Genomic DNA, 15,859 nt, shown 5'->3' on the forward strand with positions numbered 1-15,859 from the left:
TAATTAATTAATTGTCTGAATTATAGTTGAAAGGCAAGATTTGCAGGTCCATATATGTGAAGGGTATGCCAGCGTGCACGGATGTACGCTCACTCTCACGAGCGGTGACATAAGCTGAGTTTTCCATTGAAAACAATAGGGACCCGTCCGTGCAAGCTGGCGTACGCTCAGATAGCCGCAAGAAGTCGGCGGGAAGACGGACGAGAGACGTCCGTAAACGGTGGCGTACGCTCTGTTGTACGCCAGTTGTCGGAGTCTAAGGGGTGAGCCGTCGGTGTACGTTGGCGTACGCTCAATTGTACGCCACTCCCCTTCAACGTTGTTTCTGCCCGTACGTATGCGGTTGATTTGTGGGTGGAATTAACCTCAACGGCCGCGTACGGAGAGCATACGCTAATATGGAACGTACGCACGTTTGGCCGCACCGATCAGAATAACCTCCAATGTCTATTGCAATTGAAGAAGTGTCAACTTCAATAAAAAAAGTTATGAGAGATGTTGGGTTGCTCTAAGGAATGAGCAGAGGAAATGTTTTCTTTAATTGAGAGGAGGCTGGAGAAGCCTGAGGGGAGACAATATCTTCTTGGTGTCAGGTTTTCAGACATGTGTACATTTAGGAGAGACCTTTGCCCTTTTTTTTGAAGGAAATGATTGAGTGTAGAAGACTGGACAGATGTATGTATTTCTTCCTCATAGGATGATATGAACTCAGAGGATGGATGATTAATACTGGAAAGAGAACTGGAGATGACTAGTGCAGATACTCAAGATTAATATCCGTACACAGGGTGATTGGAAGAACTGCTGAGGAACTGGTAGTCAAATGGTGAAGACTTCTGGTGACTGGAGAGGAACTGGCTATGTCTTCTTCTAAGTAACCAGGCTGGGGCAGGCTTTGTTTTCAGAAAGGATTGACTGGAGCCTGTTGTAGCCACTCAGACGCTGGACTAGAACTGGCTATAGCATCTCAGATGCAGGCGGACTGCGGCATCCGAGATGCTGATCTGGGACCGGTTGTAGCTTGTGAGATGACAGGCAGGAACTTGCTATACAGTAGCTGGCTGTGCAGTAGCTTCTGACTATACAGTAGCTGGCTGTGCAGTAGCTTCTGGCTATACAGTAGCTGGCTGTGCAGTAGCTTCTGGCTATACAGTAGCTGGCTGTGCAGTAGCTTCTGGCTATACAGTAGCTGGCTGTGCAGTAGCTTCTGACTATACAGTAGTTGGCTGTGCAGTAGCTTCTGGCTATACAGTAGCTGGAACCAACTGTAGTCAGGACTGGCAACAGAAATCTTGGGGCCCCAAACACTGATATATCTAGAGCAGTGGTGTAACTAAGTTTTGGGCGCCCCCCCCCCCGCCATTAGGGGGGGGAGGCGCCGCCCCGCCAAGCACCCCCAATCCCCCGCCGCCCATGCAAACCCCCCCAATCCCCTGCAGCCTTACCTATCGCGCTGGTCCCAGCGGCTCCGTTCTTCTTCTGTTGAGGACCACCACAAAATGGCCACCCCCCTACAGCAGACAGTTTCAGAGAACTGTGTGCTATATGGGGGCGGCCATTTTGTGGTGGTCCTCAGCAGAAGAACGGAGCCGCCGGGACCAGCGAGATAGGTAAGTCTGCGGGGGATTGGGGGGGGGGGGGTGTAACTATAGCACCGCAGCCCCCGGCGCCCCCACATGCACAGAGCCCCCCGCGCGGTGGCGGGGGCTGCGGTGCTATAGTTACGCCGCTGATCTAGAGGGCCTCCTCCCCATAAAGTACAGTAGTGGTGCAGAGCAGGGAGGGAGTAGTTGTGCGGAGCAGGGAGAGAGGATATGAGTAGTGGTGCGGAGCAAGGAGGGAGGATGGGAGTAGTGGTGCGGAGCAGGGGGAGGATGGGAGTAGTGGTGCGGAGCAGGGAGGGAGGATGGGAGTAGTGGTAATTAAACTTAGGCCCTGTACACACCAGAACAATCCTGATTGTTAGTAGATCGTTAGCAGATTGTGTGATTGTCGCACGATCTGTTGGAGCACATGATCTGCTAACGATCTGCATCCAATCTGATCCCAATCCAATCTGAGTCTGTATCCAGTTGAATGGATCTTTTACAGATCCTATCTGCAGCAGGTAGGATCTGTAAAACGACCAAACGACAGCGGGGACGCGCATTAGATTGGAATTGGATCGGAATTGGATGTAAACATGCCCAATCTACATACAATCTGCATCCAGTCGGAATTGGATCCAGATTGATGGAATTGAGCCCTAATCGTTCTGGTGTGTACCTTCCCCCCCCCCTTACTTTGCATTCTGTGGTTGAGGGCAGTGTTTCAAAGTGAGGTTCAGTGCAGTGCAGGAACCTCCTTCTCCTCTGCTTGCAGGGGCAGAAAAGGGAGCTGGGGGCAGCTGAGGTCTGGGTGCACCTCTATCATTTTCTGCCCAGCCTATGACAAGCTCTGGTGGCTGGGGAAATGATTTATGGGGAGATTGCGGTCAGATTGGGCAGAAATGCGGTAAAAACCCTGTTATTGGGGTTTTTACTGCATTTTGATATGCAGCAAATGGCGATACCCCATAGAAGCCTATGGGCTTCTTAATGAGACTCACGCCGCCCCGCTCCAACCACCGCCGACTCGCGCCAAACACCCCCCCCCCCGGACCTGTGACCTCCTCCTCCCTGCACTGAAAATCCTCTTCCAGATGCAGGGAGGAGGAGAGCCTGCCCCCCCTGCAGCAGCAAAATTAGCCGGAAACGGGAGTGAGGAGGGAGTCGCTGGGACCTGCTGCGCGGGCTCACCGCAAAAGACAGCGCTTAAAGCAAGAGCTGTCTTTAGCCATAATTATTGCATATTTGAGAGCATATGTGATAATTATGTTAGTGGTCGGCGATGTACAGCGGTAAGGGGGCACGGGTGTTAGTGAATCTCCCCATTAGTCTCCATGAGAAGGGCCGAGGTGCCTGGTCACCATGGCTGCTGACATGGGCGGATTCAGGGGGGAGGGCACCCGGGCACATGTACATCTGTCATCTTAGACATAGCTTATATTGTAGCTGAGGACCAGTGCTTTCCAACGAGCCTGGCTCTGTGTCGCTAGGAACCTGAGATACCGCCTGGCAAAGCTGGAACATTTAGGACCCGTTAATTCTGGCCCCTATCCGGTTCCGACGGCTGCCAGTTCCCCCCCCCCCCCTGGCATCACAGAGGCTCGAGATTGAACTTATTCGAACCCAAATCGCTGGGCCTTCCATCTGATACCAGGCTGGTCCATATGGGTCACCGTCAATTGGTTCCGGAGATCTGCGGGTAAACCAATTTTTTATTTTAGATTTTTTTATTTATTTTTTATTTATTTTATTAGGCATTATGGTGTTTGGCATAATACGTAATGGACATAATGACGTGTCGCTTAACATATAATGGACATTATGGTGTAAACTTTTAATGCGCGCCTTTAGCCTTTATGAAGCATATTGTGAATTTTGCCTTAATCCGTGTGGCATTATGTTAATTTTGGCTCATTCCATTTGGCATCATGTGTAAGAGGCAAGTATAATGGGGCCTAATATTTTGTTGCATAATGTGCAGAAGTGGTATATGGTGTGGTACACTACGCTCAAAGACACGCCCCCTTTTAAGTGTCCACACACCCTTTTTCCGTGGCGCGCAGACAACTACTTCCTTCACTTTTGTCGCCAAGGTGTACCTGTGTCCTTTAAACACCAGGTCCTATTTTTAATCCCATTCCCGCCCTCTCTCTGCTCTTCTCTCCCTCGCAGCTTTTTTAGCATGCACACTGACACCACTAACACCCCCCCCCCCCCCTCCGAAACCCTCTCCTATCATGGTGCCCCCCCTGTCATTTTCTCCTGGATCCGCCCCAGGCTGCTGACACGTGAAGTGAGGAGGAGCCAGGAAATGCACCATCTGTGGAGGAAGAAGGAGGGGATACTACTGCTGCCTGTGGCCTGAATAACTAAAAAGTATACCAGTCCGGGGGTCAGATGTCACGCTGCTGCTCTGCTCAGCCCGCAAATGAATACACTCACCCATTGGCAGCAGCAGTCTGAGGCCTCTTCATAAGCGGCCAGACATTTGAGTGGCGGGGGTGCATCTGAATGGTTGTGCTATATGTGGCTGCTAGGCTGGGCATCTGAGCGACAGGGGTTCCTGCTTGCCAAGCAGCTGAGTGGCAGGGGACCAGGCGGAGTGGACTATGGCTGACCTTGGGGCCCCTCAGATCGTGGTGCTAGGGTCAGCTGTCCCTTTTCACCCCCCTGTATGAAACTGTGGTGGACCGATATAGCTTCATTATACAGGACTGGACTGAAACCGTTACAGCTTCAATATACGGAACTGTGGTGGACTGTTATAGCTTTAATATACAGCACTGGACTGGAACCGTTACAGCTTCAATATACGGAACTGTGGTGGACTGTTATAGCTTTAATATACAGCACTGGACAGTATCTTTTTATTGGGTTTCTTTTTACACATTTTGGGCATTACAGCTGCCTATCATTATGCAATTAGCAAACTGGTATATATAGATCCCATTGGGGAAAGTCCGTTCTGCTCCTGGGGAGAGTGGGAGGCTCTAAGTCCCAGAGAACTGCGTAGAGCTGAGCCATGTACACCAACTACTGAGGACTTGCTTGCTTATTCACCTCTGGACCTACTATGGACATTGAGATTACTCCATTGGAACCTTCATCAAACTTCAACAGGAGAGATTCCACAGCAGCTAACGACTCGCCAATCATCCGGGTTTACCTATCTTCTTGCAAAATAAGAGCCTGTTGGAAAGAATACCCACCGCTCTCCCACTTGGGACTTTTGGGTGAATTTATGAAGCTTGGAGAAGTGTTATCTATCCCCATAAAGAACGTTATGAGCAAGGTGATAATGGTTCAGCCAATCAGCTCTTACCTGTCAATTTACATATTGTAGCTGATTGGCTGAACCATTATCACCTTGCTCATAACGTTCTTTATGGGGATAGATAACACTTCTCCAAGCTTCATAAATTCACCCCTGTGATGGCTACCTAGTAACTTTATTGCTGCTAATTTAATTTGGACTTGTCCTAGTTCAGTAATTACCCAGAACTAATTCCTCACATGTAATGACGTCTTCATTTTTACATACTGTATGAGATAACCATTGAATTTACATATACCATGCAAAAAATATGTAAATTGTTTTTTGGATATCCATAAAAAAAATGTTATTATGTTATTACTGTAATAAATTGTTATACTAAGAAGAAAATGTCCCACTCTATCTAATTATAGTAATTAGTATTTGAAACACACTGTTACACTTTATGTTTTTATCTTGTCTATCATTGTGGACTGACATTCCTAGTACCATCTGCAGCTTGCAGCACATCCCACACATACACACACAAGTGCCTGATGCCCTCATTGACAGACCATGTGCACTGCAGGTGGGGCAGATATAACATGTGCAGAGAGAGTTAGCTTTGAGTGGGGTTTTTCTTCAAAGTGAGATCTAGATTGCAGTGTAAAAATAAAGCAGGCAGTATTTTCCCTGCACAGAAACAAAATAACTCACCCAAATCTAATTCTCTCTGCACCTGCAACATCTGCTCCCCTGCAGTGCACATGGTTTTGTCCTTCTGAGAAGGAATTTGCCTCTAAGAGTGAACTAGAATAAGGCCCAATCTGCACACGCCTCTGTTGTATATGTATATGGGGTCACAGTGCGTGTATAAGTCTGGCAATTACCATGTGCAGCCTGCACAATCAAATTGTGACACAGTGGATAAACACATAAAGGTATCTTTATCTTTTTCCCTTTTTATACCACATACCAGTTGAGTTGTATAGAAAGGATCAATAACTCACCCGCCACATCATAAAAAGATACCTTAGGCCCTTATTCTGATTGATGCGTACTTTTCCGCATACTTTCGGATAGCGTCTTTACGGCGTCTGCGCATGCGTGGAGAACGCAACGCGCATGTGCCACGCATTGACTCCGTACCTGTTCGGCCAAATCCCGTACAAAACTGTGCACCGCAATCAGTCTGGAAATATGGGCGTATTATGGGCGTCATGCGGAATGACACATGGGCGTAGTTTAAAAGTGGGCAAAACTGGGAGGAAACATGGGCGGACACGGGGGAGTACACTTATGTTGGGGGGCGTGCATTCGGATAGCACTCCGAATGCACGCGAACAAAACCGATAGAAATGTGCGGTGTCCATAAGTCAAGTATTGCTTTGCGGAAACCACTCGGTCTTGCGGTAGGCGAACGGAACGCCTAATGACTACAAGCATTAACACCTGAACCCAATACAATCGACTCCTTTACTCATTACTCACTAATAGGACGCTTGTCAGTGCTTTAATTGAAACCATTGCTGCTTCAATTGCTGTAAGGGTTAATGTGTGCAATGCATGTGTTAGGCATGGTTGTAAGGATATATTGGCATCTAATTGATTCCAATTCCAAATAAACATTTTTTTATGAGGATAGGTAATTGAATAAGTGGGTCATGTGATGTATTGCAGAATAGACATAATAGTGGGTAGTTTTGCGTAAATACACCGCTTCCGTGCGGACGGACCGCTTGCCATCCGTTCGGATGCGGTATTCCCGTGCATACTCTGTAATACCGTGCAGAATCTGAGTGTTTCCCCCCGCACACGCATGGTTTGTATGTCGTCCGGGTACTTGTTTCCTAGAACGGCCACAACGATTTAGATCGTTGTGGTCGTAAGATAAAAAATCGGATCGATCGCATCGCATGCGATTTGGTCGCATACGATGCGACCGATCCGATCGACCGATTTTTCACCCGATTTTTTTTTTTTTTCACCTCATTAATTTCAATTGCCCCCACAAATGTTACTAAGTGGGCTAGACCCCACGATAGACGTCAACCCGAAGCGTGGCGAGCGCAGCGAGCCCGCGAGGGGCGGCGGTGCGCGTCCTCCGACCTTTTCATTCCCCTACTATCCACTAGGGCGTGGAGTGAGAATAGAATAGTGTGGCGAGCGCAGCGAGCCACCGAGCCCGAAGCGTGGCGAGCGCAGCGAGCCCCGCGAGGGGACGCGTCTAACTTCACAGGTATACGCGTCCCCTCGCGGGGCTCGCTGCGCTCGCCACGCTTCGGGCTCGGTGGCTCGCTGCGCTCGCCACACTATTCTATTCTCACTCCACGCCCTAGTGGATAGTAGGGGAATGAAAAGGTCGGAGGACGCGCACCGCCGCCCCTCGCGGGCTCGCTGCGCTCGCCACGCTTCGGGTTGACGTCTATCGTGGGGTCATGGCGGGCACATAAAAAATGTGAAATGGGTCATATTGGCCCATTTCACCTTTTTTAACATTTTTCCCTATGTGAGATGGACTTAATCAAGTCCATCTCATCTTGTGCCATTATAATGGCACAAGACCGACAAGATCCTCCCGATTTCAATGTTAAAAGATTTTTTAACATTGAAGTCTATGGAAAAATCGGGTCAATCGGTCGGTCGCATCGCGGCCGATTTTAATTGGTCGCGACCGACCGATTGACCCGATTTCTGTCAATCAAAGTGAAAAAAGTGTCAAAAATCGGCCACATCGTGAGGATCGTGTCCCTTAATTAAGAGCCACGATCACTCACGATTGTGGCCGTTCTAGGAAACAAGTACCGTCGTCCGTAAACACGCCCTGTTCTTAAAGAGTGAGTCCGTCCGAATGCGGAGGACACGTGGGCGTTTCTACGGACGATGGCCGCACGCGGCAGCACAGCGTGGCGTGCGGACCGCACCGTAAGAATTCGGGAATATCCGCACCGATCAGAATAAGGGCCTTTATGTGGAAGTCCCTTTAGGTGGGCCCCACTGCCTGAGCTCCTACCTGTAATTTTTCACACCCAGCCTGCATCATGGCAGGGGCTGATTGGCTGGCTGTTTTTCACTCTCCATTTTATCACTTTTTGAAGCTTGAGACATCTGGCCCATAAAGCTATACCTAAAAAAAATAAAAATAAATATATATATATAGTAGAAGAATGGGTGAGGCGTCACTCCAGGAATTAGAAGAAAAAAATATTTATTGTGAGGCGGTCAACGCCGTTTCGGGTGTTACCCCGTCGTCAGGACCAAAGTGTGCTCCATATAATATATAATATAGAATAAGCAGGGGGGATCCGGCTCTACCTGTACTTAGTGGATACTACACTGGGTGCCCGCATCAATACATTTCAGACATCGCGGGGGGAGGATAGCAGCACCCCAAGCGTCTTGACAAATAAAACTCTTTAAGCCGACATTGCAGGACAATGTTTCATTGCCATTTATTAGGAAATTTCTTCAGGTCATAGCCTAATAAACGGCAATGAAACGTTGTCTTGCAATGTCGGCTTAAAGAGTTTTAGTTGTCAAGACGCTTGGACTGCTGCTATCCTCCCCCTGTGATGTATGTGTGTGTGTGTGTGTGTGTATATATATATATATATATATATATATATATATCAGGGTTGCCGACTTTAAGATTCTCCTCTCCGGGAGAAGCCCGGAGAGGAGAGTTTCAGCAGCCGCTCAGGGGGCGGGGCTTACGAGTGACATCACTAAATGACACGATTGTGCTGTTTTAGCTCCGCCCCCTCCTCTGAGACCCGAGGATTGCGGCATTTTAATGCCGCGATCCGGGGGTCAGCAGGGGTCCCCCCTGAATCCGGGAGGGTTGCCCACCCTTCCGGGGGGCCGGGATGGGGTACCCGATTTTCGGGAGACTCCCGGAAATTCCGGGAGGGTCGGCTACCCTGATATATATATATATATATATATATATATATATATATATGTGTAGACTGGTACTGGCACTCCAATAGTTAATTAGATCAATGGTCCCGGTGCGCCATCCCGGACCCACAAGCTCCACCACTGGTCGATGGTTATTCGTATATATATATATATATTTCCATAAATGTTCAAAGTTGCTGTACCATGGACAGCGCCTTTGGGTGTCTGCAGCCAATTTGATGTCATTGCACATGGTAGGGATATAAAACACAAAGCATGCAACTGTGGCAGCCATGGCAATCCTGGCATTGAATAAAAAAAACCATTTCCATTAAACTGGGAACTTTTATGGTTCCTGACCATCAGCTGAGTAACACCTCCACTGATACATAGAAGTACATTATTCCATATACTTCCAGTACTATTCTGTTAACAATTACCCTTCCCTTCAAGCTGACCAGTGCATTCTCATTTATTTCTACTTTACCCTCATTCCCAGTAGTATAATATGATATAATAATAATTACCACTAATTGGTTTGGATAAAGTCAAAGGTAAAGTCATCAGCCACACAGCGCCGTCTAGCGGCAAAAGGACGCAGCGCGCTTGGCGTAGGGCATCACGGTCAACGTAGTTTCCCAGAGAGATTTCAAACGCAGGCCCGTGCTCACTGTGACGTATAAGAGACTACAGTGCCCATGATGCACCGAACTCTCCTTGCCTGCGCTATAGCAGTCCTAGAAACATTCATCAGCACGCTCAGCAGCTGCATCTCAGTGCTGGGGAGGAGGAGGGGAGTGCACAGGCTGGGCTCACTGCTGCTGGGCAGGCTGTGTGCACTGTGCATTGCAGACTGGTCCTCTTGCCTCAGGAGCCAGACGGGGGATCCCTTTATGATGCAGAGCCGAGCTGTCATTGCTAGCTTTGATGTGTAACAGGTAAAGGGAGCAGCACAGGGCTACAGATCACCACTGGATGGAAACCAGGGCGAGCTGCTGAAGCATGAGTGCAGGTGAGTGCCATGCCCCTCTGTCCCCTTTCTACATATTATATTATCACATATATATTGCAGAAACATTGCATTGTGCATCATAGGATTGTTTTAATGCATTTTCTCCTGGGGTCTTATAGTGATTGGATGATGCATGCTATGGAGGGGTTAATGCACCTTGTGGATCTAGGGGAGTGGGGAGGATGCTCCTGCCAATCATATCCTATATACTAGCTGGTCCTTCTGTACAGAATCCTGCTGCGCCTGTCGCCTGGCCTCTCAGCTGCATCTATGCAGATGTATATAATACTCGTGCATAACCTTGATTTATACACGTATATATTGTGGCAGCTGATGCACGTGCTGCACACTGCGTGTCATGCCGCAATAATAATAGTAATATTAATACCAATACTGCTATGTCAGGTGGAATTGCTAGCGGATTGTAACTCTAACCATGCTTCACGGAACGGCCAGGAATACATGGCCCATTTAAAGCAGCACCACCCATTGCAGAACAGAGGAAAATCCAATTATCTCTCCATTGCCCACTCACTAGGAATTTTATGCCTGGCATACTGAATGTGCAATATTCCTCTCCCCTCGCTGGTATATGGGGGGTGTCAGGTGGTTCCTCTTACCCGTATTCTCTTCCGCTTGGTATATTTTATTTCCAGAGTCTTTTCCATGCTGATCAATCCTTAACTAAACCTCTGCCAAGTAGATAATGCATCATCCTTAATGATGCTTCATGGACCAATTTTTAAAATAACTTTTAAGAATGAGGGCCAGATGCACTAAGCTTGAAAAGTGATCAAATCAAATGGAGAGTGATAAACTACCAGCGAATCAGCTCTTACCTGCCATGTCACAGTCTGGGTTTGAAAAATGACATATAGGAGCTGATTGGCTGGTGGTTTATCCCTCTCCATTTTATCACTTTTCAAGCTTAGTACATCTCGCCCTGAATTACTACTTTTCCATTGCATTCCTCAAAAGCTACTATAAAACAGTTATTTTTAAGTTACCAGAATACTTGCTAAACCTGCCCCCTTTCCTTTCCTTTCCTTTCCTTTGCCTACAAGTAGAATACATTGAAAGTGAGGAGGCAAGTAAAAGTAAAACATTTCTTTTTTTTTAATAATAGATTTTTATTAAGTTTCTAATAACATACATACATGGGTGAAAGTAAAACATTTCTAAAACAAATGACCACAAAAGTGCACGTGTCGCCAACTTAGAGGCCACTTTTTGTGGAGGCTGAACAAGGGTGCTGGCTATACGTGGAGGATGCATCTGATTATGTTTAATGGGGATAGTTTAAAAAAGACCTCGGTGATCCAGTTATGTCACCAGCTTGTGGGGAATTGATAGCCTGCATCCATATGTCCAGTTGTGGAGATGGCTGCCTGCACAGTATGTCGGTGGCAGGTGTGCTGCTACATGTGTTAAGGGAAAGTTTGAAGCTTTAACAAGCCAGGAGGCAAAGATACCTATATTTAGATTTGTGATCTAAGATTGTTCATTTGCACAATGTGCTGGCATTTCACATATGTACTAGAACCCGCGACTCCCATTCGCTGCTGCTTGTGCATTAATTAGATCAGTAGAGCTAAATAAGATGAATACCATCATCGACACATTAAAGGAAAACAGACGCAGCACATCATAGCGAGATGGCATCGATAATTCAGTGACTGGTCTATTCATTGGCTTCAATCGCCAAGGATAAATGCAGCTTGTTGTCACGTCCGCGTCTTAATGGATTGCATGCTGCAACCACTTGTCTGGGAGCACAGTATGACCATCGGATACTGGATCAGAGGACACTATTGTGTGTCTGGTGACTTTTTCCTATGTAAGAACCCTGTTTGTCAGCTGCGGAATGTTATTTACATGAGCAAATTCACTTGTTGTGTTACTGGTCGAAAAGTTTTCAAAATGATTTCGGAGCAATAGATTAAGTGCTGCAATGTATACTGTATACAGTAGGTCAAAGTCGCATGAGGACGCAGATCTCTAGCCTATACAGTATGTATAAAAGGGGATTTCATCCTCACCTATGTCTTTCAAAACAAACTTTTTGAACCTGTGGAACCCCCACTATAATGTTTTGAGACATCTTCTCCATAAATGTTGTCTGTGGGCCAGATGCACTAAGCTTCAAAAGTGATAAAATGGGGAGTGATAAACAGCCAGGAGCTGATTGGTTGGTTGTTTATCACTCTCCATTTTAGCACTTTTGAAGCTTAGTGCATCTGGCCTATTATCTGGTATTACCACATTTTTACCCAGAAATACAAGTCGGTTCTCCACAGACCCTGTGGAGCTTTGTGGCTTGGCCATTGGAGGGTTAGCCCGCACCCTCGCAGGGCCGGTGCAAGGCACCAGAGCGCCCCAGGCAAGTCGGGGTGGGGGCGCCCCGGTGTCTGCCGCCCGGGTACCTGTCCTGCGGCGCTGTAAAGCTGGCGGCAGCGGGGGGGTCCCTGCAGTCAATAAAAAATAACGAGCGCTATTCGCCGGGCAATGCGGAAGCGCTTCTGTTTTGGAAACACTGGCCGCATGGCGCACGCTGATTGGCTGGATCTCAGCCAATCAGCGTGCGGCCAGTGTTTCCAAAACAGAAGCGCTTTCGCATAGCCCGGCGGATAGCGCTCGTTATTTCTTATTGACTGCAGGGACCCCCCGATGTCGCCGCCAGCTTTTACACACATATACGCCGCAGGACAGGTACCCGGGCGGCAAGGGGGGGCGAAATACCGCCCTCCAGTGGCAGGCTCCCTAGGCAAATGCCTAGATTTGCCTAGTGGTGGCGCCGGCCCTGCACCCTCGTGTTGATTTTTACAGTGATTAGCTGTTTTAGGTCCTGATATAGGGATAGTGTTCAGTTTACCTCTCAGTTGCATTAGTGATTGTTTTTCTTTACTACAAGAGGTGTTTAAAGTTGCGCTACCACATAAGTAAAATATTTTAGTAAGGTCCCTCCCCCAAGATGAAGCCTAAGGGACTGTCACATGGATCTGTTTTTCTAGGGACACTACAACCTGCAAATCAACTTAGCTAACAAGTTGTAGATGGTGACGGAGCAAAGTGAAAGGGGATCACGTTTACCATGAACGAGGTGTTCTCCGTCTCCCCCTGTAATTCTCCCAGCTGCAGCCTGATCTAGGTCAGTGATGGCTAACCTTGACACATTCCGGCTGTTGTTGAACTACACATCCCAGTATGCTCTGCATCAGTTTTAGCATGGCCAAACAGTAAAACTGTAGCAGGGCATGCTGGGATGTGTAGTTCAACAACAGCTGGAGGGTCAAGGATAGCCATCCCTGTTCTAGGTTGGCAGCTAGCGGTTAATTGGATCATCAGTAGCGACATTTCTTATATTGTAGTTTCCCAGTAGGCTTTATACATATGAGGATAATGCAGGCTTGGTTGCAAAATGTCTTTAATTTGTCCTCAAGAAAAGGGCACAGTGACCCTTCTTCCTCCCATATGCAGCGTTCGAGATGCTATCCAGGTGTGTTCCTGCGAAGGCAACATATATGTGCCTGCTTTATGCTTGTTACACGTCACAGACACCTACAGTATGACGATTTTGCATCCATGTCCTAAACGAATTGAGTGAAACTTATCATTTGTTATTACAGCTAAAACCTCTCTAATAGAGGATCAAAAAATAGTGAAAATGCTTAAATACACTCTAAATAGCATAAATACCCAATTGCAGGACTTTCTTCGTGCTGCACCCACTCTGTGGAATGCTCTCCCACGCACAATAAGACTCTCCTCCAGTCTCCAAACCTACAGCCATTCCCTGAAAACTCCCCTCTTCAGGCAGGTTATCAAATTCCAGAACCTCCATCATAACCTTCATATACCGTTCCTATCTAATCAAATCCCCACTGTACAGGCCACACATATCCATGCTCTTCTTTTTCACATTTTCCATCCTCCTGACCCCTGGCCAAACTGCTTGGTCACCGTATCATACAGCACACCAGGAACCTTTGCATTCTGGTGGAATTAATGCAATAAAGAATACAGTATCTATCCTTATGTATCAATGCCTATTTCCCTATAGATTGTAAGCTTGCGAGCAGGGCCCTCCTACCTTTTGACTGTCTGTAAATACCCTGTTTGTTGTATCACTGTCTCCTTTGTAAAGCGCAACGGAATATGCCGCGCTATATAAGAAACTGTTAATAAATAAAAATAAATAACTATTCAATGCTCAATTGATTAAAAAAGCACTAATCAGTGTTAAGGGGTGTTAGTGGCAGAACTTGTGAGTGGCGGGCACAGGTGCAAAATTATAAATTGGGCCCCACACCAGTGGGTGACAGGGGTACAAACTGCTGGTCTGGGCAGCAGTGTCCCCCTTAGTCCCTGCACCAATGGTAGTCCTGCCTCTGAGGGAAGTTTGCAAACAGCCAATCGCATGGTTTTCTCTACTGTCCCAGCCTTTCCAGGTGTAAGTGATTGAATGGCAGAAATCTGCAGGGGCGGGTATGTGTAAGCACAGTGCATGAGCGGGGCGATTTCATGCAGGATGCCCCCCAGGTGTAGCGCTCTCACTCTGCACCAGCCCCCGATTCTGCATCGGCGCGGTGCAGTCACAGAAGTGATGCAGTCTGTAATTGTGAGGAGGTATGTGTCATCTCGCTGACTTAGTCAATGTGTGAATCACTGGCATCGTAGGTTTCTGGTCTCCTACATGTTATGTGGATGGCTGGCTATAGTAACAAGCGTGCATACATTAGCACAGCTGCTATGTGATCGCTGCAGTCCTTGGCAGGAGAGTGGGAAGTGTCAGTGTACAGTGATGGGAATCCTGCTCTCATCCTTTTGCTGGCTGGAGGGGGAATATTTCTGGAGCCAGATGATCCCTGGGCTAAGAATAGAGGCGGCAACATCTAGTTTCGACAACATGTATGTGAGGGGCAGATTAATGCGTACACTGACTGTGCCTGCGAATAATACTATTACATAAAGTCATTTTGGTCACGCTGTTTTGCTTCAGTGCCTTTTTCCTAATAACGCCGTTTCCCCATAGTGCACACTAGGATCCTTAAGTGCATGGCGCCAGGCGTCCAGTGGCTGCGTCCTTGTGTCTTGATATGTGACCTATGCGAGTTATGCGGCCGGGCAGTGGAGTTGTAATCCTATGAGTGGGACTAAGGTCAGCTCGCTGGACGGCTCGTGCACGGAACCTGTGAAATTACTTTTGGATGCAGTGTTCTTGGAATACAGCGTCACGTCGTATATACTTCCCAGCATGTGAAGTTTGTAATTCAGAGCAGAGTGTGCGGCCATTTACCACCTAGTTGTGGCTACGTCATACTGGTAGTAGTGTGCCGCATCCCAGCGTTGTGCCTGAGGCTTCCAAAGAACTTCCCTAAAACAACCGTGAATTGGCACCTGCTGCAGTAAACGGGACAAGGGCCCTTATTCTGGTTCACTCACAAAGGCAAATTCCTTCTCAAATGGACAAAATCATGTTCACTGCAGGTGGGGCAGATGTAACGTGTGTAGAGAGAATTTTTCTGTGCAGGGAAAATACTGACTGCTTTATTTAAACACTGCAATATAGATCTCATTCTCTCTGCACAAGGTAAATCTGCCCCCCCCCCCCACTGCAGTGCACATGGTTTTGTCCATTTGAGAAGGAATTTGCCTTTGTGAGTGAACCAGAATAACCCCAACTGCCCAGTGCAGAGCTAAGCAAAGCCGTCCTCACAGCCGGTTATCTGCTGGTAATGCTAGCAGATGAGCGGCTTTCCTGGCAATAATGCAGGAGTGCGCAGCAATGCTGACCATCGGGTCATACACACTGGGTGGCTTTGAGCTGAATGCTGCTGAAACTTGCTGTTTTGAGCGACTGAAAGTGAGAGAGAGAGAGACTTCTCCACTTTATCTCTATCAAAGGTTTGATACATATCCCCTTAGATTTGGGCCCCTTCCACCAGAGCATTGCAACATCCCTGCAGAGCGGGATTACTACAATCGAAAGTTCATTCACTCTGATTGGTTGTTGACAATTTACTTTATATGAATGGCATGTGACCGTTTGGTTCCATTTAAGGTGCTAAAAATATGATTCTTTAAATCATATGCACGATAACAACATAT

The 15,859-nt window shown here is 47.4% G+C and overlaps 1 protein-coding gene across 6 annotated transcripts in view; it reads left to right on the forward strand.

Moving 5' to 3' along the window:
* The first annotated feature begins 9,471 nt into the window (after positions 1 to 9,471).
* ABLIM2 (actin binding LIM protein family member 2) overlaps positions 9,472 to 15,859 on the forward strand; it is a 161,873-nt gene continuing 155,485 nt past the window's right edge. For all 6 annotated transcript variants that reach the window (XM_083153344.1, XM_083153512.1, XM_083153671.1 and 3 more), the window contains exon 1: positions 9,472 to 9,751. In XM_083153344.1, coding sequence (XP_083009470.1) covers positions 9,742 to 9,751 — 10 coding nt within the window. In that variant the 5' untranslated portion in view covers positions 9,472 to 9,741. The remainder of the gene's footprint in view (positions 9,752 to 15,859) is intronic.

This window comes from Crinia signifera, chromosome 1, assembly GCF_055691185.1.
Source record: "Crinia signifera chromosome 1, ASM5569118v1, whole genome shotgun sequence".
Taxonomy (NCBI): domain Eukaryota; kingdom Metazoa; phylum Chordata; class Amphibia; order Anura; family Myobatrachidae; genus Crinia; species Crinia signifera.